The 20,991-nt window shown below is 41.9% G+C and overlaps 1 protein-coding gene across 12 annotated transcripts in view; it reads right to left on the reverse strand.

Moving 5' to 3' along the window:
* The window catches only part of BCL11B (BCL11 transcription factor B), a 161,972-nt gene that overhangs the window by 78,642 nt on the left and 62,339 nt on the right, over positions 1-20,991 (reverse strand). For 7 of the 12 annotated variants that reach the window (XM_083435146.1, XM_083435145.1, XM_083435147.1 and 4 more), the window contains exon 3: positions 5,994-6,200. The exons of the other annotated variants lie outside the window; for them this stretch is intronic. In XM_083435146.1, coding sequence (XP_083291272.1) covers positions 5,994-6,200 — 207 coding nt within the window. The remainder of the gene's footprint in view (positions 1-5,993; positions 6,201-20,991) is intronic. 12 annotated transcript variants of the gene reach the window in all.

The following is a 20,991-nucleotide window of genomic DNA, read 5'->3' on the forward strand; positions in this document are numbered from 1 at the left end:
GCAGCTTCAGCATCTAAGACCATTCTCTTAACAGCTCCCTGTCCATGCCAATTCTGAACAGCAAAGGTGCTATGCCATCGTCCAGGCCAAAGCTACAAGACTTCTTTTCTTTTCTTTTTTCCCCTAGATATTTTTCCAAGTATGAGTGTTGTTTTTAAGTTGATTTGAACATTGACATTTTATAGTCATGGGTTGTTGTTGTTTTTTTAAAATAGTTAATTCATTCCCCCAACTTTTGGTAAAGTCTTTTATTTCTTAAAAATTATAATGGCAACAACAACAAAATATTTTATTCATTCTAGTTTTGCTTCAAATCCAAACTAAATACATTCCGAATTAAAATGATGATGATGTGATCCATATTTAGTTTTACAAAAAAGAGCTGGGGGGAAACCACCCTTGCTTAGAGGAAGAAACAAATGTCTAACAACAGAAGAAAGCAACTTAAAAATAAACTAAGCAAGGCAAATGTAGAGAGGTCTGGAAAGTGAAAAGCTGGGATTGAGAATTTGGTGAAACTTTCCATCTCAGACCAACCTCTAAAGGAAAACTGCACAACTCTTATCACTGGAGTCCTCACTATCACCTTCCTTACAAATCCCATGCAAATCAGCTTCTTCTAATTTTGACTACCCGTAAAACAATCCTCTTCACCACAGCATGCTTCAAATGTCACCTGATTTCTTCTGTTTTCTGCACTGAATGAGACAATAAGGGGCTAATAAGCTCCTCTCCGATGGTGGATGGGGGGAAAGAAGATGTTTTATTTCAAACAAAACTTGACCAACTACTGTCATAAATGTTTAGTGTGTGCTTTGATATTAACGTATTCTCTAAGTGCTGCAGATTACAGCAGTAACTACAGGAAGCCATGATACTAGGTCGATTCCCCCCACTTAAAACTGGCACAACTTGCTCAGCAAATAAGATCAGTCCAAAAAACTAACAGCGCACGACCGGCAGAGTAGGAAGTGAAGGAATGCAAAATGCATACGTCCCCTGCTTCTGTGTGCTTTATTGAGTTACTCTTTCCTTATCTATTCTTAGTTTTACTCTCTCCATTATTGCTGCATGTTTGTCTTAGAAGAAGTGAGCAAACAGGGTAGCACACTGGCTTGCTACATCTCCTATACGGGAGAGATTCCTCGCGTCTATGTTATGCCAAATAAATGCTGTCGGAATAAAGTATCTGTAGGAGAAACGTTGAATTCGTCATTGCAAGGCCCATATACTAAGTCGGTGGGGTGGGGTGGGACAAACCATGGAAAACAGCTCTTGCCTCCACTAGTCAACTCCTTTGTTTCCAGAACTTAAAGTCATCTACCTCTCCCGTCATTCAGACCATGAACATAGAAAGCTCTCTCCTATGGACTCAAGACAACTGCTCTATCTATCCTGGTACTGTTTGTGGATAGTTTGCCAACACTATGGGAAGTTTTGTTGTTGTTTTGCCTGAAGTCTGCAAGTCATTAAATAAATAAAATAGTACTGTGTATTCCAAATGGCTGCGATGCCCAAAGGAACAGTGGGAGACAGCTCCTGGTTCTTGTGTGCCCTTCAGAAACACACCATCCACAGGCCTCCCTCATGGAGTCACCTCCTTGTTGCTCATCTTTCTCATCACTGCTATCACCTGCTTCTTTGCTAGGAAGAGAGACCATCAGCAAGCAGGCAGTCGCTTCTGTTGCTCCTCCTTCTCCTTACTATTCCCACCACCACTGTCTAGGCCAAGGTGATCAAGCAGGTTGCCATGGTGAAGAGGGGCCCTTGTCACAGTGGGTCTTCTGCTGAAGCTTGGGTCCTCAGCAGATACCTGGCCCTGCCAACCACTGATGCCAGGGCCCTGCAAGGATTGGATCTCGGATCCTTACCGAATCCAGCTGTGTTAGCTCCTGGTCTGTTTCTCAGTGCTATTCAAGGTGCTGGCTATTACCGCAGAAACCCATACTGGTTTGGAACCAAGCTACTTGAAGGGCTGTTTCCTCTCATGTGACCCTTCCCATCTTTTCAGATCAACTAATAGGTTCCTTGTGTCCATGTCATTGCCTTCTGAGATGCAGTGCCTCATACAGGCAACTCTCTTCTTTGTTTGTGTTCTGCAAGCATCTGAAGATGTTTTTTCATCCCCAAGTTTTTATGATTTTACTGTTGCTTAGATTACCATGTGTTTAAAGTCTGGCTCTCTTTGGAGGGTGTGGGTGTGCTTAAACGCTGTTGTTGTTTTAATTTATTAGTTTTTCATTACTGGATCATTGTTATTTTGTTTTGTGAGCTGCTTTAAAGCATCACCGTTGAAGCGGGGACAGCAGGTTTATTTATTTTACAATAAATTGCAATAGAATAAATCTTCTGGATGCTAAGTACAGGCTCTACCACTGAACTGTAACCCCTCCCTTTCCCCTGTGCAGTAACATAAATTCATTGTGTTGAAGATCTACACCCCTTCACTTTATCTACTATCTCTTTTTCATATCTCAATGGCCACAGTCTGGACACACTAAACTGTGTCTTAGTATTATGATGCCAAGTCTCAGACCCTGCATTCCCTCTTCAGCATGGGCCACAAGGAGGAATGCATAAGCTTTTGCTTCAGGTTTACATTAACCATGGCTTGTTATGTCCAGACGTGACAAACTGTACTTAATCTTAACTAGTTTGAAACAAGCTACCTTGAGGTATATGGGTTACGCAACTGGCTTGAAGCCACTAAACTGTGCTTAGCGCAAACCAGTAGCAAAAGCTTCCGAACTGGCTGCACGAGAGGAGAGGGGAGGAAGAAGAAAGTGAAGGGAGCCGAAAGCTCTTCAAGTATTGTTCTTACCATGCTAGTCCAACCCCCTGCAATACAGGAATCTCAACTAAAGCATCCATGACAGATGGCCATCCAACCTCTGCTTCAAAGCCTCCAAGGAAGGAGAGTCCACAACCTCCCAAGGGAGTCTATTCCACTGTCAAACAGCTCTTACTGTCAGAAAGTTCATTCTGATGTTTAGTGGGAATATCCTTTCTTGTAGCTTGAATGCACTGGTTCGTATTCATTTATTATTAACTCTGCCTCCCTCTCCTCCACCTATTCAGTTACTGGCCCTCAGCCCAATATACCTGAAGGAGCATCTCCACCCCCATCATTCGGCCTGGACACTGAGGTCCAGCTCCGAGGGCCTTCTGGCTGTTCCATCACTGCAAGAAGTGAAGTTACAGAGAACCAGGCAGCAGGCCTTCTTGGTGGTGGCGCCCTCCCTGTGGAACGGCCTCCCATCAGATGTCAAGGAAATAAAGAACTCTCTGACTTTTTAAAGATATCTGAAGGCAGCCCTGTATCAGGAAGCTTTTAATGTTTGACATTTTATTACGATTTTTATTTTGCTGGAAGCTGCCCAGAGTGCCTAGGGAAAAGAAACCAGATGGGTGGTGTATAAAAATTATTATTATTATTATTGAATTTGGTTTGATTTGGACTGTAAGCTCCTTGATGAAAGGTTGCCTTTGGATTGTTATTCTAAAGTTCCATGCACAGTGATGACATAATAAAACAGCAGCAGCATGGATTCATATGTTAAAAAGGTGGAAATTTGTGTGAAAGTTATTGTGTATTTTATGAAGGTCATGATACACACACTATGAGGTCACATCCAGTTTGTCAGTATCCCATCGAACTGATGAAAATAAGCCTTCAAAAGAAGGGTGGGTTCTAACCAGAGAGCTAGCTTCATTGTCACTTCTGACCCAACCAAACATGCACCATAAAAGGTAAAGGTAAAGGTACCCCTGCCCGTACGGGCCAGTCTTGACAGACTCTAGGGTTGTGCGCCCATCTCACTCTATAGGCCGGGGGCCAGCGCTGTCCGGAGACACTTCCGGGTCACGTGGCCAGCGTGACATCGCTGCTCTGGCAAGCCAGAGCCGCACACGGAAACGCCGTTTACCTTCCCGCTAGTAAGCGGTCCCTATTTATCTACTTGCCCCCGGGGGTGCTTTCGAACTGCTAGGTTGGCAGGCGCTGGGACCGAACGACGGGAGCGCACCCCGCCGCTGGGATTCGAACCGCGACCTTTCGATCGGCAAGCCCTAGGTGCTGAGGCTTTAACCCACAGCGCCACCCGCATCCCAACATGCACCATACAATTTCTCATATATTGAGCAGAATTCACGCCACTCGTATGACTTATCTTTCATGGATATGTATCACAATGTAACTTAGACAGATAACCACCTTCCCCAGGACAACAACCATCATAACTGACATACTACCTGAAGGAAGACTAGACTTTTCCCAAGTACAAAATGGGGGAAAACAACCCAACAGAAGTTTTAGATTGTAAATTCCACAGTGCATGGACTTCTCCTTTTATACATTGCAAAGTGTCATGTCCTATATAAAGATATATAATGTATAGAAACAATAAGCACCTTAGTGAATGTGTCTGGACTGAACGCAACAAATAATAATTTACTGCAGTAGGACAATGTCTCATAATCGGAGACTCCTGAAAATCACTTAAAAAAAAAAAAGTCAGAATTTTCTGGATTTGCTTCTGTACTAAATCTCATGTACTTCCACCCCATTTGTTCTCCACTGCCCTACCTCTTAGTCTTTTCTCTCTTCAACTCTCCTTCTTTATCTCTTTTCTTTTTTTCTGCCTCTTCATACCGACTTTATTGCTTCTTATTCCTTTCCCTCTTTTGGTTATACGTTTCTCATTAGCACATGGGAAAAGTTGTGGCTGAGATGGCGTATTGTTTTGTTATTGTTTATACTGTGAACAATTGTAAAGAAAAATTAATTCATTAAAATAAAATAAAAAAACCCTGATCATCTGGAAAGACTCTACTGGAGCAAGCTCTCCAGCACTGGTATAAACAGCCACTATTATGAGCTACAGAAAAAGATGGTTAAGATGCAATGGAATTCACAGTCTACTCAGAAGTTACTCTAAGATCTGACCCATTTTGTGAAATAGTTGAAGAATGGAGGAATCTACCGCAGTGGCAACTTTTCCTCGGGAACTGAGGAAATGCCAACCTAACGCACCTTGGATATTCAAGGCAATAGCTCTTCCCTGCTGTTATGTCCTAGCAACTGGTATTCAGAGACATGTTGCCTCTAATCCTGGAGGTACTATATATACCCATCATGATTAGTATCTCCTGTTAGTCTTATCATCTGTGGATCTGTTTAATCTCTTTTTAAAGCCCTTCAACTTGGTAGCCATCGCCATATTTTGTGACAACAAAGGTCACAGCTTTTCCCCCAACTCTGCGCAGAGTTAAAACTATTTCCTTTCAGTAGTCCTGAATCTCCCAGGATCCAGATTCCTTGGATGAGCTCTAGGCTCCAGTATTCTGAGAGAGAGGTTTTCATCAGGTCACATACAGCTACTGTCTCCCATAATACCTGTAGGGTTTAGGCTGAACTTTTGAGGAGCGTCTTTTAGTAGCCTTTTAGTATGTACAGTCTGCTATGTCCAGTTGTTTTTGCTTTGCACTGATGAAACAAGGAAGAAATTAATGAGAGGCTAAAAAAAAAAAAAAAAAAGCAGTGAAGAAAAAGTGTGTGGACCATAAGTATGCCATGTGCCTCTGAGATCTGAGGAAAGCCTTTAACACAAATCATTAGGAAGAAAGACCTCAGATGCTAAATGTTATCCAATTAAGCTTAAAAGTAAACAGCCCAGAGAGATAAAATCTTGGTGTCGGAGTATCACATTTGTGTGAGGATTCTCAAGACGTTAGTTCCCAACTTGACATAAACAAACCAGCAACAACAGACCTGTGGCAACGTCTGAGGTCGGCTAGAGCCCAGCCCCCCACAAAATAAAAATTACAAGTGAATTTTAACTCCTGCCATAGAAATGGCCAGGAGTTGTTTTCATACAGCGTGCTGCTACCCGTGTCCTTACACATCCAAACGGAACTGGCGCTCCCATAACTAAAGAGGACATCGCGTTGGCAGCTGACCTTCACATAGCGACAATAAAAGCGTTTTCTATTACCTGACAACTGACAATGACATCCAAATGTGCCAGTCTCAGTCTGAGACCCGCCAACTGAGGCTGCGCGCTCCCCGCAGCAGGGCAGGCTCAGGCAGGGCGGGAATGAGGTCAGAGCACGGTGGAGAGGTGGTGTTGCGATCACCGATGTGTGAGGGTGGGAGGAGGCAGTTATGGAGGCCGCCGGCAGCTTTGCAGGCCTGGACGGCCCTGAGGAGAAAACAATAGAGAAATCTGTCAGTGGTACCTACGTCTGAAGGGAAAGAGGGTGTACAGCAGGAGCTGCTGTGCTTTATTTCACGGCGCACGTTTGCTTAAGGCGCAGAGACGTACATAAGGGCTGGGGAAAAAGCTCAAGGGAAACTGGCGCCTGTGGTCGGTCTAAGGGAGGCAAGAAGAGAGGCTTCGAAAAATCATACTTAGAGCCTCTTATTAAGACAATGCCATTTTATTTGGCTTTTTGTTTGCTGGGAGGGTGCTCTTCTTACTTGCCCTAAACCTTCATGACGGAGGAGACTATAAATTTAAATAAATGAACGGGGTGATAGGCAACATGGCACAGGTGAACTTCCACCTGTGTAACAGGACTCCTCTTTCCTCTTTGCCCTCCACATCATCAAGTATATCTGCTACAAAGGGTCCCCCCCAACCCACTGCAGAATATTCTGGGGGTTCATGAGGTCTGCAGGAAAGAGGCAAGGAAGAGTTATTTTCTGCTGGCAGGAGACCACAGTTAGATCTCACCCATTGTCCTTAGTTCTTACGATATCTTCTTCCCTTCCTCTATAACTCTCAAGCCACGGTTATGCTATATATACACATACTGCCATCTCAGTCTACCTCTGGTTACCACCTGTTCATTACATTTACAGGTTGCCCATATTTGTTGAGGAGCTCTATCTAGAATAAGCAGAAAGAACATTTATGTCTAGAGTTTGGCTATATTCAGCTTCTGTCAGCTCAGCCTTCAGAAATGTGTGTTTCATTTCTAGAAATGCCGAAGAGCAGTCGAATATGTATTTTTTTTTTATTTAGAAGAAGAAGAACACCAAGTCGGTTGTTTTGTAGAAACATACGTTCATTAACTTGCTTTGTTTGTCAGACCTATACTAAAAACTAAATAGCTGTACAAAAATGTCATCTTACTTATTCATCCATCCATCTTATATACTGCTGTTTCTATGAAAATCCAGGAACACTTTGCATGAAAAATTTAAAATACTCTAAACCGCTCTGCCAAAAAAAGGAAGTCACTTAAGCTACCCCCATTAAAGGACTGGCCCAATTAGTTATGGGACTGTGCTCGTATTACAAAATTAGAAGTTGACATCAGAAAAAGGGATGAATTGGGCCTTGAATTGGGCCCAGTAACAGATAGGAAGCCAGTGCAGTTCATATAGAACCAGTGTTATATTATCTATTCTTGCCGCATTCCCTACAGCTCAAACTTATTAGGCAGTACAGAAAAAGATCAAGAAGGCATGAAGCTGGGCAAACCCTCTGAAGTGTCTTGTCCGCATTCTCAGGCCACAATAACCAAAGCTGGTCCCCGAGTTGGTCTTGCTACAAGACTTGAGCCACCTGCATTCCAGCCATCATCCTGCCTGTTTCATTGGCTGAAGCACCTCAGGAAAAGCAAGCAGTTGATCATTTGGTACAGTGACGGAGAATACAATTAGAAGCAACCGCACTGAAGGCCCTCTCCATCTCGCCATTCCATAGTAAGACAAGGGAGTCAATAGGAGAGTATGTCATGTCAGCCAGAAAACCCTCCAGAGATGTCAGGAATCCTTAGGGTTCTGCAAGTCTTCAGGGCAGACAGTTCTAATTGGTCCTCCATCCCTGCAGGTAGGGCTAGCTACTGTCAATCCAAACCTCACCAGGCTACGGTCCATCCATAACCATGGGATAATGTGACAAAAAAGACCCACGCACTCTATATGGGACAAACACCACAAATCCATTCTGTACCTAGACTAGGTTAAGCATATGCCGCACTAGATGTGTTGGGCCCATATACTGGGTACTAAAACAGCCTCATGGTTGCTAGGGTGGTCATGAAATCCTTCGCTAGAACAGACAAGGTGACCTCAACATGGATACAGAAATCCCCTCGTACAATTGTCTGGGGGCATTCCAACACAACTGCCAAAACTGCTTCTACCAGCTAAGGAAGGGGGGTGCTGCTGGGCATCAGAGGGGAGGGTACGTTACCAGGATCTCTGCTTTCTCTCTCTGTACCAACCAGTCCCTCAATTCTAGTCTCCAGATGGATGGATTTTACTGGTAAGGCAGACAGAAAATTATGACTATTAGACACTGGTTTTCCAACACTGTGTTTGATAACTATGATTATCTTGGGGTTGCTATAAGCTTCTTGATGGCCTACTCAATTTTGCCAATTCAATAAATTATGGGCTGACCATAATTTGCCAGGTTTAACAAGTGCCCTGCATCTAATAAAATAAGCTTTCTCATGTAAAAGATCATGCTACAATGAGCCAAGCACCTTTTCTGCTGCTGCAAGGTAACATAGCTATTCTTCAGGCAAACACAGGCGAGGGGAGAGGACTGGCACTGGAGGTGCCTGTTTCAGTGGTGGTGTGGAAGAGAGCCGGGGGAGGCTGCCAGAGCCACCGAGAATGTGCTTGGGAACCGTATCGAAAGGGGGGATTATTGTTTTATGGCCATCCTAATGCAAGTAGCCAAACAAGAGAACGGGAGAGGGCTGTTTGCCCAGCTACAACCGAACCAGCCTCGGCACACCAGTGCAGACAGAGTGCAGTGCCTCGCAGCTCAAGCAAGCTTCACAGGAATGCCAAGATTCAAGCTCCCAGAATAAAGCATTCATTGGTCACTGTGGCTTCCTTGCCACTTGAGCTACAGCCAGAAATGCGTTCTGCATGTTCTGTTTATGCATTCCATTTGCCACACCGAGTCTATAAAGAAAGTGGAAACCCTCCTTTTCCCCTAATAGCTTGAAATTGATATGGAGACCTCCAAATATATTATTCATTCAAAACACATACACATATACCTTTTTTTAAAAAAATCATCTGTTATTTAAAGCTGTACTTAGTTTCTGCTCCTGCTCTGTTGGAAGAGCTTTTCTTCCTGCTCTCTTGGCAGCAGCGCTACGACTTAAGCAATTAAATAAAAGCATAGAAATGTGTACACAAGGTGCGTATCTTGTGAAGTTAACCTTCAGTCAGTACTCATCAGAACTCAGTCGGGCTGCTGCATCCAGATTCTCAATAACTGTGGCTCCAGTTATATCTTTATTTAACGCCGACGTTTACTTGAAGCGCCTTTGAATTGAGGTAGCTAATAAACAAAAGCAGCTCCTGCAGTAAGCTTACAAGTCTTAAAACAGGCTGGCATGCTTATTTTAGTCAGATCTCTACAGTAACAGAGCTCAGGGCAGACAACAACTTGAAAAATTAACAATGATACATGTATACAAGATATACAGATAAATGGCATTTAAGAACAACTGCACACAACTACCAAATACTGAAATGAAAGACAAGCCTAGGCCAGGATATCCAGAAGACATCTATGCATACATTTTGGAATTTTCTTAGGAGCAGAACAAAGCTAGGAGTAGGGTGCATACAGTAAAAAATGCCTCTCTGAGCATACAAACTATTCCTATTTGCCACACCAACCAAGGGCATTGTTGAGTCACAAAGGCATGTGGAAAGAGAGACTGTGGAATCTAAGTCATTTAGAACAAGACCCATATCCATCTTCAACACAACGGGAGGAATTCAACATCACTCTAAGGCACTCATTTGATGAGGCCAAGCATTTCAACTTGACAGACTTAATTACCACCCCCTCCACACAAATCCCACACCCATATCCATGTTATTCCAGGGGTTCTCCCAACCACCCCAAGCAAATTTCGGGGAGTGTGCAAAGGGAGAAGTGGAACGCACCATTGTGCAACCGGAAGTCCTCATTTGTGGAATCCTGCCCAATACTTTTTTCCCTTCCAGCTTCCTGTTAGGATAAGGATTCTCTGGTGTATCAAGCATAATTCACCAAGAGTTTGCCACAATTGTCTCCTTCTGTTTGGACACATCATACTGAGAACAAATCATTGTTTGGTAAATACTAGTTTTGAACAATAACCACTCTGTACGAAGACTCCCCCCCCCCCCAATTATGCAGACATTAGGGAATTAAAACCCTCCATAACTGAACAACATTACAAAACAGTATTTTCCTCTGCTAAGGTTTCTTCAGCATCTCAGACATCCTAGTTTGAAAGCTACAGCTAGCATGTTGATCTGATAGCTATACATGTGAGTCCAATGGGGTACTTCATTCTTGGCAAAGCATCCAGCACTCCAGTCTGCACGGACTGAATTTGATTTTGTCATTTATCTTAAATGGCTAAGAGACTACCAGGGCAAAACATTTGTGTGAAGCTGTTGCCAAAACCACAAGTGAAGGGTCTAAATCCCTGGCGTAAATACTTGAGCGCCGAAGCATCAAGGATAAGATTTGTGTGCTTTTCTGAGCAGCTTTTTTATTTTTTTTTTATTTTTAATAGACTCTCTGGACTCTGGGGATTCTTTTTCTTTTATTTTGCAACCTTTTGATCTCACTTCGAATTGCTATACAAACAGGTAAAAGAAGCCGCTAACGGGAACTGTATCTACATTACAATCTGGATGTGACTTTCTTTCTGCCAAACCAATGAAAGCAGATGGCAAATATGGAATGTCTAAATATACAGAAACAACTTTGCTTGTAATGTGGGGGGGGACAGCAATAATGACAGGATCTTTTAATGCACAGAGAAAGGCAGGCGGACAACCGAGTCTTCACACACAAATAAAATCCCCCAAATTCAGGGTTCCTAACGTTAAAACATTTCCCCCCCTAAAAACGTACCGTTACCATTGGCACTGTTAGTTCAACTCAGTTGCCACAAAACCTGGAAATGTGTCTGTTGGACACTGAGCCTGGAAAAAGTGTGTGTTGTCAGTTCTCCACATGTCCATGTACACCACAATAATTGCTTGTAATGCTTCCCAGAATTAGAGAGAGCCAAGGCAAGCTGGATGGGGGATCCGTAAGGTCTTGTTGAAGTCATGCATCGGGGCCAGCTTTGCTTCTAGAGAGCCATAGGCAATAATTTAATACTAATACTTCGTACTAAGTGCTTAGAGAGTTTTGCATATATTATGCCAGGCATATTTACCTCTGGAGGAGACCACTATTATTATGGTCATACTGGGAAGGCCTGAAGCCAAGAGGTAATGCCTTCTGCTAACACTACTCTACTCAGTTAATACCTGAGATGAGAAATGACTTCCAGCTGATAGCTCAATGTCCTAACCACGATGCCACACTAGATAACCCCAGGAGCTCACGCGTCTAAGCTCTCGTAACTAGCCAAGCATGCTATACAGTGGGAACTGAGAAAGGAGACACGCAACACACTCACATTTCTGATTTCCCCACTTCTTTCTAGCAGCTGAACCGACCTGACGTGGAAGGAACCAGAATGTACATGCAGGCCTCAACATGCAGCACAGCCTATTTTGATCAAGGATGTGCAGTCTGTCTCCATAAACCACACCTCTATTAAATATGAGGGTGGCAGATATCTCTTGCATTGAGTCACAGCCTCCAGGCTCTTGAGTCAATGCCAACATGACCCTGAGACTGTCAGTGTTACAGTCTACCTCTGCTAGACCCGTGTGATTCAGGTTAGTGTGAAAAAAGGGAAGGTTATTCCAAACAATAGCAGGTAAGTACACAAGCTGAGAAGAAACAATATGCAATGGGACCCAACATCATCGCTGATCTCTTATGTCTTGGGAGCACCAAAGGCTCATCCCCTCAGGCCAATATTGAAAGGAAACTCCCATGACAATAAAGTTAAATTTCAACAATTACAGGTGATAGTGATGCTTTTTAAAAAAACAACAACACCCTCCAATAATATCTGACAACCAAATTGTATCTTTTTGCCTTTGGTTATAAGTGTATGTCTGTATGTCAGGGACGGCTAGAACACCTCATCTGTTGGATAAAACAACACCTGAGCATATTGGTTTGCACCCACTTCTGTCCTTCCAGAAGGTTCTTTGATCCAGCAGAGCCTTTCGTGAACCAAAAATCAAGCAAGCCATTGTACCAACTGCCCCGTCCCTCTGTGTCCCATCCCGTCCCCCAGCTCTGCCCCAGAGAGTTGGGGTACAGCATGGGAGGTCATGCAGCAAGCTTCAGAAGAAAGGGGATATTTGCCAAATCCAAATCTCCTCCTTCTGCTGGATCAAAGAGCCCTCTATGAATGAAGGCTTAGCACTGGATACACAACCAATTGCAATTATGTGGCTGATGTTGTAAAGGACCAGTTGTTAAGGTCATGTGTTTTTTTACTTGCATATTAAAACACACACACACCCCATCAGAGACACAGAGAGGATTTTTTTGAGCACATTAAATGCTTTGTACAGCAGCAAAGAATTCTTCTTTTATAATCGTTATGGTTGAACCTCTGTGATGTAGCTTTAAGAGACTTCAGAGTTAATCACATCACAGCTCCTTCATTTACCCTGGATTTTGGAGAGAACCTTGACTTGTTATGTAAGGGACAGTGGAGAGCAGGGGTGGCGGGGCTGGTTTGTGGATATACAAGTTACTTTAATCTCTCTTACGCTGTGCATTAACATCTTTTGTTCCATCTTCCGGCATTCTGCATCTTGTGCTAATGAACAGCACGACCTCAACTACAGGCAACTGAGATGCACTGAGAGCATATCTCACTTCGGTTAGATTTGTCCTGAAATTTCCTAGTGAATTTGTACCCAGTTAACTAAATTCTGATTCCCTTGCTAATCTCCCTCCTCTCTTGGAAAAAAACCCAAAACTATCCACACTTCTTCCCTCCAATGAAAAGCATTCTAGTCCACACTGTACTGAGAAAATCCAGAATGGCTTCAATTAATTACTGAAATCAATCCAGATTACACTACACCCAGAACAATGCAGATTACACTTTTGTCTTGTTCACTACACTCAGGCTTTGTCAGTGAAGAGCAAAGATTTGGTTCTGCCAGCCTAAAAGGATAGGTGTAAGGTGCTAGTCTAAAGCTCCAAATTGTGTGAGTAGTCACACATAGTCCACATAAAATCACAGAACCGTAGAGATGGAAGGGACCCCAAGGGTCATCTAGTCTGCAACGCAGAACTCTCAATATGGTTTGCATTTAGTTAAAAGAAAGGTGGGCAATCAACATTTACAATCAAAGAGCAGATTTGAGCAGCAGCACAGCAATAGAACTTCCATTCAATACAAAGCACAAGCCTTTGGAACACATTAAGTAGCATTTGTATAAATGCTTCCTGTTTTGTTTTGTTATTAAGAAACCAACTAAAATCTTTTTCAGCCAATGGAACCTTTTCTAGAGACAAACTGCACCTGCTGAAACTCCCTCTTCTACGCAATTAGTAAAGATACAGGAACCCTAGTCTCTGTTGCCTTTGGCCATCCTAACAGGGGTATACTGTAATATAGAATACAATCCATCTATTCAACAAACCGGAGTGCTCTGTAGAACAACAACGTAACATGTTATAAAACTATGGTTTATGTGGACAGGTCACTTTCAGAACTAGTTCAATGAAAGAACCAGCTTCAATGCTTAATTTCAGCTGGATGTTTTCGTTTTAATCTTTCCCTTGAAAGGCTTGAAACCGGAGTCTCCCATATCACAAGCTATCTGGTACTCTCGTAAGTGCCCCCTGGTTTCATGGAAGAATGCCAGTAAGTGTGGCTTGAATTTAAGTCTGCTTTTGAACATGTGATCTATCTGATACTTTGATTTTCCTGCATGGCCATTAGGGGAAAGAAGAGAAAATCTCACCATAAACAGGGCCAATGTCTGCAGCACAGTCTACCTGCATCCTGTATAAAGAAGATAGCTCCCAACAAGATGAAAAGGAATTTTTAAAAAATTAAACCAGAAGTAATACTAATTATTACTTGTATTTTTCTCCCACCTTTCAGCAATCATCCCCAATATGAAACAAACAGAGTTTCTAGGCCTGGATTAAATATATTCAGCGCAGATGGGAACTAAGGGTTTGAGACTGTGGACGTTGATGAATACCAAACACATCTAAGAATCATTTCTGTACTTCCTTTCCCAGTCCCGTAAGTTACTCCAGCAAACCCCCCACCCCCAAAAAGAGAGCGCAATCAAAGAAAGTCAAACCACAAAATCCAAATGAAATTTAAAACATTACACACAAAGACTCGAGTAGCCACATTAAGGTATGGTTCTCATTTATTTTCATTTGTATCTAGGAACTTTGGGAAATGCTGCTAATGCATAACTGAACCCACATATTTAAAATAAACAAAAACCTGTGCAAGGACACAGTTTCAGCATTCATTCTAAATGCCCTGTCGCCCCCCCACCCCTTTCAGATAGTCACAGAGTCTTTCGTCTGCTCCTGGTGCTCAGAGTGTTCTGCCTGCGCAAACACCGTTCATTTGCCTCCTTGTTTCAGATGTGCAAGTCACATGCACAAAATGTTCACAGCTTTCAAGCTTGACTGTTGTCATCCCCATATTGATTGGAGAACAGCAGGCTGCTTCGTTCATTACGGACGCAGAACGCACGTACCTGAAAACTGCATGTACCTGCAATGTTATATGTGCATGCCTGTTTTTAAAATCTTGTGTGCGTCGTGTGTGTCCCAAAGCCAATTACTCTGGGTCCCCTGGCAGCATGTACACAGTCCAAAAAAAGATGGCTGTGGCTCTCACCTGCCACTAGGAATGCAGACCCATGCTGTATATGGACGTGTGCTTGCTAATTACAGCGAACATGTAAAACTGACTCCTTGGAAGAGTTGTCACATGTGAGACAAGAACTGCCTTTGAACCTCTCTATTTATGTTAGCTTATTATCTGGCCATGGTAAATACAGAGGAGGAAGAAGAAGAAACAAAGGAGAGGCATTTGTAATGCGAATGAACATCCCTCCGGATGAAGCTTTCGCATCCCCAGCGCAAAGCAATTGAAACAAGAGCCGCTTCAAATCCCCGGTGTGCAAATGCCCTTATGTTACAAGACAAGCAGCATTGCCCAAGGCTATCCAACGAATTCAAGTCCAGTCTAACAAGGACTCTACTGGCTTTCGTAAGTCTCTTTGCCTGTAAGCATTTGTGTGGCTATACCAACGGATGGATGGCCCCCAAAATATAATTGAAGTCTTTAAAAGTAACAGTGTCCCTTTTGGACATTGGCTGAACCATGGAATTGCATGTATGCCTTCAGAAAGAGCTCGGTATAATTACTTCTATGTTTTTGCATTTACCTCTGAGCATCTCTCTATATATAACTCAAAACAGCAACCCTCCCTCCTTCTGCTAAATTCTCAAAGAAATTGTGTAAGAAATCTCGAAAAGCCTTTTTGAAAACAGGTTGATTCACTTCTCTTTCCATTTTTGCTCTTAAAAAAAAAAAAGCTGGTTGCTTTTCTATTAACACGGAGCTGTTGTTTTAATTTAAAAACAACAACTCCTACATCTCTGTGTCTTATGTACAAAAGCACAAACACAGAAACTAGTGCACTGCTCAGACATGTAAGACGTGGGGAACTTACACAGGGGTTCAAGCGCTTGTAACAGAATAAGCAGACCAAGGCAGCCAGGTAAAAACACACAGGGGTAAAAACACATTCATAGATACACACACAAACATGCAGAAGGGCACCCAAAACTGCAGACATAAAGTGCACAGTTAGATGCCATTAATACTTTTCAAACCAGGCACACATGTAGGAAGTTTTTGAATACTCAAGATCACACACTGAGTGACTTCAAGCTAACACCCATCTTTAGACTTGCTTGCAGTGTGTGTGTGTGTGTGTGTGTGTGTGTGTTGTTGTTTTTCTGGCAAGCAAGGATTCCTTCTGAATTGATACATTTCTTTATAGCCAGGATTCCTACTGATTTGGTATAAATGAGTCATAGATCAAGAAAAGCAATCTTGATAGCAAGAAGAAGAGAGACTGCTAGTGAGGGACACTGGCACACAGAAACTTGACAGTCCCCTTACTGCCTCCCCCCTCGTCTATTCCCCCCTCCCATGCCAAGACATTAATTCTCACAAGTCGGAGAAAATTACTATGCATGAATGCAAAAAGCATGATCAGGAGTAATTAACATGGCTTCATATGCAAATTTTATTAATGCAGAAGTACAAAGTCATTATGCAAATGAAACTTACGTCAACTCTCTTGACAAATATTCATCTCTGAAGCTCAAGTTTCTCCCTTTTTCTAAAAAAAAAATTGCTCTTTCAATTTAAAATAAAATAAAATTGAACCAGGGAAGGGGGGGAGAGAAGTGATGAGGACCATTTGACAAGTTTGCAAAGTTGTTTTTCAACCAGATAAATTTATTCTTGCATTGTTAGGTTTTTTGTTGTTGTTGTTGTTGTTGGCAGGTACACGACAGCTCATAGAGAAAAGCAGGAGGGGGGGGAGAGAAAGCTACCAGCAGCAGGCAGCCAATCAAAACGCCAGCGGCAGTAATGAGCGCGATTGATGACTGTTTGGCTTTACTGCAGGGTAATGAACTAGAATCCAGTCTGAGGAGGAAAAAAATATGAATATTCATGAAGCTGTGCTCCTGCCTTTGATGATTAAAGAAATTTTTAATATTCAAATAAGCGCTTGCCAAGTGATTAACAAAGAACAAGCACGCAGGAATATGGAAATAGAGCTGCAGAAGATTTGGGAGTCACAGCCTGTGCTGCAAAGACAGCACAAAATTTCAAAAACAAGATAGGCAGATAACCCAATTGAAATCATACAATTTTTTAAAATAATAATAATAAATAAAAATGCATTGGTTCAATATTTTATCAGCTGCTTTGTTTAAAAAGTGTGGGTGGAAAGAAGGCCTAAGTGGGTAGTAAGATTGGATCAGAGAAGGGGAAATCAATTAAATATACTGTTTGCTCACAGACGAAAAGCCCATTTCCTCACAAAGCCTACCCTGAGAAGAGGATTCGGCTTTTTTTAATTATTATTTTCTGGTTAGAAACTGATAGAGCTACAAAAGAATAACTCTACTGGGAGTTATTCATACATTGCTTTTCATAATTTGATCCTGAAGGTGTTGATTGTGTCATGGAAGGTGTAGAGATCATCATCTCTAGAACCACAGTCCCCCCCCCCCCCCAAAAAAGAAGCCATTTCTGGGTGGAAGCAAATGTACGGAAAAGGTTACAGACAATAAACTGAAAATATCAAACTATTGCAAATCTCATGCTTTTCTGTTGCGTATGTACATTACGCACTCAAAGCCATGTTTGTGAACTGTGTTTTGGATAGCATCCTATAGCTCTCTTGGCTAAAAGATATTAAAATTCTGCAACCCAAACTGCATGCCAATTTAGCTGAATTCTGCAACTCACGTGGATTATGCAAATTGATTAAATTTGCATAACTAATCTGGTTTTGTTAGTCACAGGGATTCGACCATCTTTCTGACTTGAGATTTTAGAAAGTACAGTGGTATCTCGGGTTAAGTACTTAATTCGTTCCGGAGGTCCGTTCTTAACCTGAAACTGTTCTTAACCTGAAGCACCACTTTAGATAATGGGGCCTCCTGCTGCTGCTGCGCCGCCGAGCACGATTTCTGTTCTCATCCTGAAGCAAAGTTCTTAACCCGAGGTAATATTTCTGGGTTAGCAGAGTCTGTAACCTGAAGCGTATGCAACCCAAGGTACCACTGTATAAGCATATTTTTCAAGCCATAAGGGCTAGAAACTTGATGGAGTTTTGTTTTGTTATTTTAATCACAGCTGAGACTCTCAAGAAGCTGGATGTCACATTCTGCCCTCTTTGCTGCTGTGGAATTAGGGTATATTCTCAGCCTTTCCTATGAGTTAGATAAGAGGTGAGAGTGTAACTTTGCATAGTATTAGACGTAACAGAAATGCTCTGGATTTCCACAGAAGCTAAATCGTTAGCAATGGGTCATAGTTTAATGATATAGCATATGCTTTGCATGCAGAAAGCCCTAATTTCAGCTCTTGATATCTCCAGTTAAAAGGATCAGTAGCAGAGCTGGAAAAGATCTCTGCCTGAGACCTTAGAGAACTGCTGCTGCCAGTGGAAGTAAACAGCAGTAATCTAGGTCAGCAAATGGTCTTGCTTAGAATAGGTTCAGCTAATATCAAACACGTAGATGGGATGGAAAGTGTACAGCAGATCCTCTTTACAGGAAATATTGCCTTTTCTCTAAACCCTGTCTCTTCCTTAATGCTGAATGTAGCTGTATAAGGCAGTTTCACATGTTCAAGCTAGGGACCATCGAAGTATCTAAAGAGGAAAGATGCTTCCCTTTCGCGTAGGATTTCTGAGCGGTTTTACCAAATAACCTACTAGTGTTACATAACATTGGAGGAATTCAGGCTCTCACAATTTAACAACTTCACTAACAGATTCACACTGGTGTGCGTAAAAAACGGTATCCACTGCCAAAACGGTTTCCCCGGTTCAAATGCATTCAATTAGCACCTGACAACATGAACTTTTTGGCAATTTTGAATGGGGCATGTTGAGTTCTACACCTTCTCTAAGCTGAGTGCTCTCTGGCATATCAGAGATGAGAAACAGCACTGTCATCTCCTGCATGAAGAAGAAAACAATATAGTACTTCCTGGGTTTTCTGATTAGACCTATGTGCATGGCCAACTTTTCAGGCTAAATCTCTTCTGGCTTACAACACAGAATCTCTTCAAATTTCATGTAGCTGGCCAGATCTCTCTTTGCAAAACGATTGGCGTTACGCTACAAAAGGGTCCCCTGAAGAACAAAGGAACAACCCTTCTAAAAGATCCAGGCCCACCTAACATACATGGGAGGTTTATATTCCGGAAATGGTTTTAATCAATTAGCTTATGTACACACAGCAGATCACCTAGAGAAGTAATGGCCATACCCATTTCAGGATATTGCATGTTTTAATACCGCCCCTTTAAAAAAAACACACCACAACCCTTCATGCAGAAGACTAGCTTCTTAAAAAAACCCAAACCCTTCTCCCTGACGTGCCGGTTTTTTATATAGGGATTCTTAATAAAATATCTTTACTGATTTTTGGATAAGAAATTGTTTAGAAAAGCAAAAAATCCCTGGAAGTAAAGCAAAAAAAAATGGGAATATAACAAAAATAGAGGTCATAAGCATATTGCAAAGCTTTCATATTTGTCAAGGGCAGCAACACACACCCAATAAACAGTAGTGCCCCAATGAAGCACGTGGCAAATGTTGTAATTGTTCTGCAGTAGTGTATAAAATAAACTCCCACCATGCAAAGTGAAATGATTCTTCTTTTGCTGTGCTACATGGAGCTCTCTCACATGCCTTTTTTTTCTGGAAGAGAGCAATGTTCCCAACATCAGACAACTAACAAAAAACATGGAGGTCAGACATAGTTTCCCATTTCTGTAAAAATGAGAGGTGTGCAGCCACTAATTAAAAAAAAATCAATAGTAATTTTGTGAGTTTTATATCATTATTATCCTTCTCAAATAAAGAATTACCAGTTGTCGGGAAAACTTAGCAGGTTTCTTAATTTTTTTAGAGACTTACGGTATTCAAAAACGATTTGAAGACCAGAAAACTGTTACTAATGGACACTACCACCGTAAGTGGAAGTGTGTAACACGGAACTCGCAACCCTGCCAACAATCTGGCATTAATCTAGAGGTCATACGCGAGTGATGGACCAGGATCCAGTACCATTTATGGTTTATACTGGTTTATTACTTAGGTAGGGATTTTTGTTCATTCAAATGTGTTATATCCACTATAGCAGCAGTGTGCACACACAGACACACACACACAGAACTGGTACAGTACAGAATCAGTTTTATCACACAATATGCAGATTCATTTACACACATAATACCAAAAGTTTGCACTAGCATGTTGGCCTGAGATCTTGGAGCAATGCATCTAAAACTGGGGTTCAAGAAAACTATGAAACACAGAGCTGACTTAATATGATTTGTGGTGTTTCAGTATGCCTTAATCTGTCTGCAGGCTTCTATAAACCTAAGTCATCTGAAATTTTAAAAGGTGGTGGATTTCAGCTTCCGCTTTTTCTCTGATTCTCCCTCAAATATGAATTGAGACTTTTGCCAAATAACATGAGCGCAGAACTATAAAGTCCATGAAGCGGGTTAACAATTCAGAGCAAGATATTTGCAATGGTTTGGGGGGTATTATACAAATGTCCATTCCTAAAGGAAACAGATATTTCCTCCATTGTGTTTTGAAAGAGCCCCCTCTCTGCTCATTATCACGCCATAATGATCTTTCAGTGAGTTCAAGGGGCAACACGTTCCACAGAACAGAAGCAATCTGGGAAAATTAGGACTATGTTTTCTTTTGTTTTGTTTTTTAAAAAAAAACAGCTTCTCCACTTAAGCTCCACAAAACCATGCACACACAAAAATTCTCATTGCCCACCGGCAGGGAGATACTGAGTGCTAATTCATTAATAATAATTGATACCAATGAGTTTTTCATTCCTCTAATGGCTTCTATTCAAGGATGCTGAAGTACTGCAGGAGCTTAAATGAACTTAGCTTTAAAACGCCCATGTGAGCTTAGTAAATGAAATTGTTCTGTACATGCAAACTATTTGCCTGTGTGAACCTCATATATCGAAGTCTTTACTACACAAAGCTCGAGGTCCAGGAAGTTGAGAGGTCAGGATGACAGCATGGCTTAGCAAATTAGTTAAAAAATATTAAATAGAACCCCCTTGCCTTTCCGTGGTGTGTACAATGTTCTTCCTCTTTTTTAGTGTGTGGCATGTTTTTAGAGTGTAGCTTTACTTCACAACAGCTAGGCTATTAGCGAGAGTACAAATTCACAGGCAGAAATGCACCTCAATTACAATGGCATGACAAAGGTCCCTATCCAAGCTTTGCAAATGATGC

Source organism: Podarcis tiliguerta, assembly GCF_965153285.1.
Source record: "Podarcis tiliguerta genome assembly, chromosome: 1".
In the NCBI taxonomy this organism is placed as follows: domain Eukaryota; kingdom Metazoa; phylum Chordata; class Lepidosauria; order Squamata; family Lacertidae; genus Podarcis; species Podarcis tiliguerta.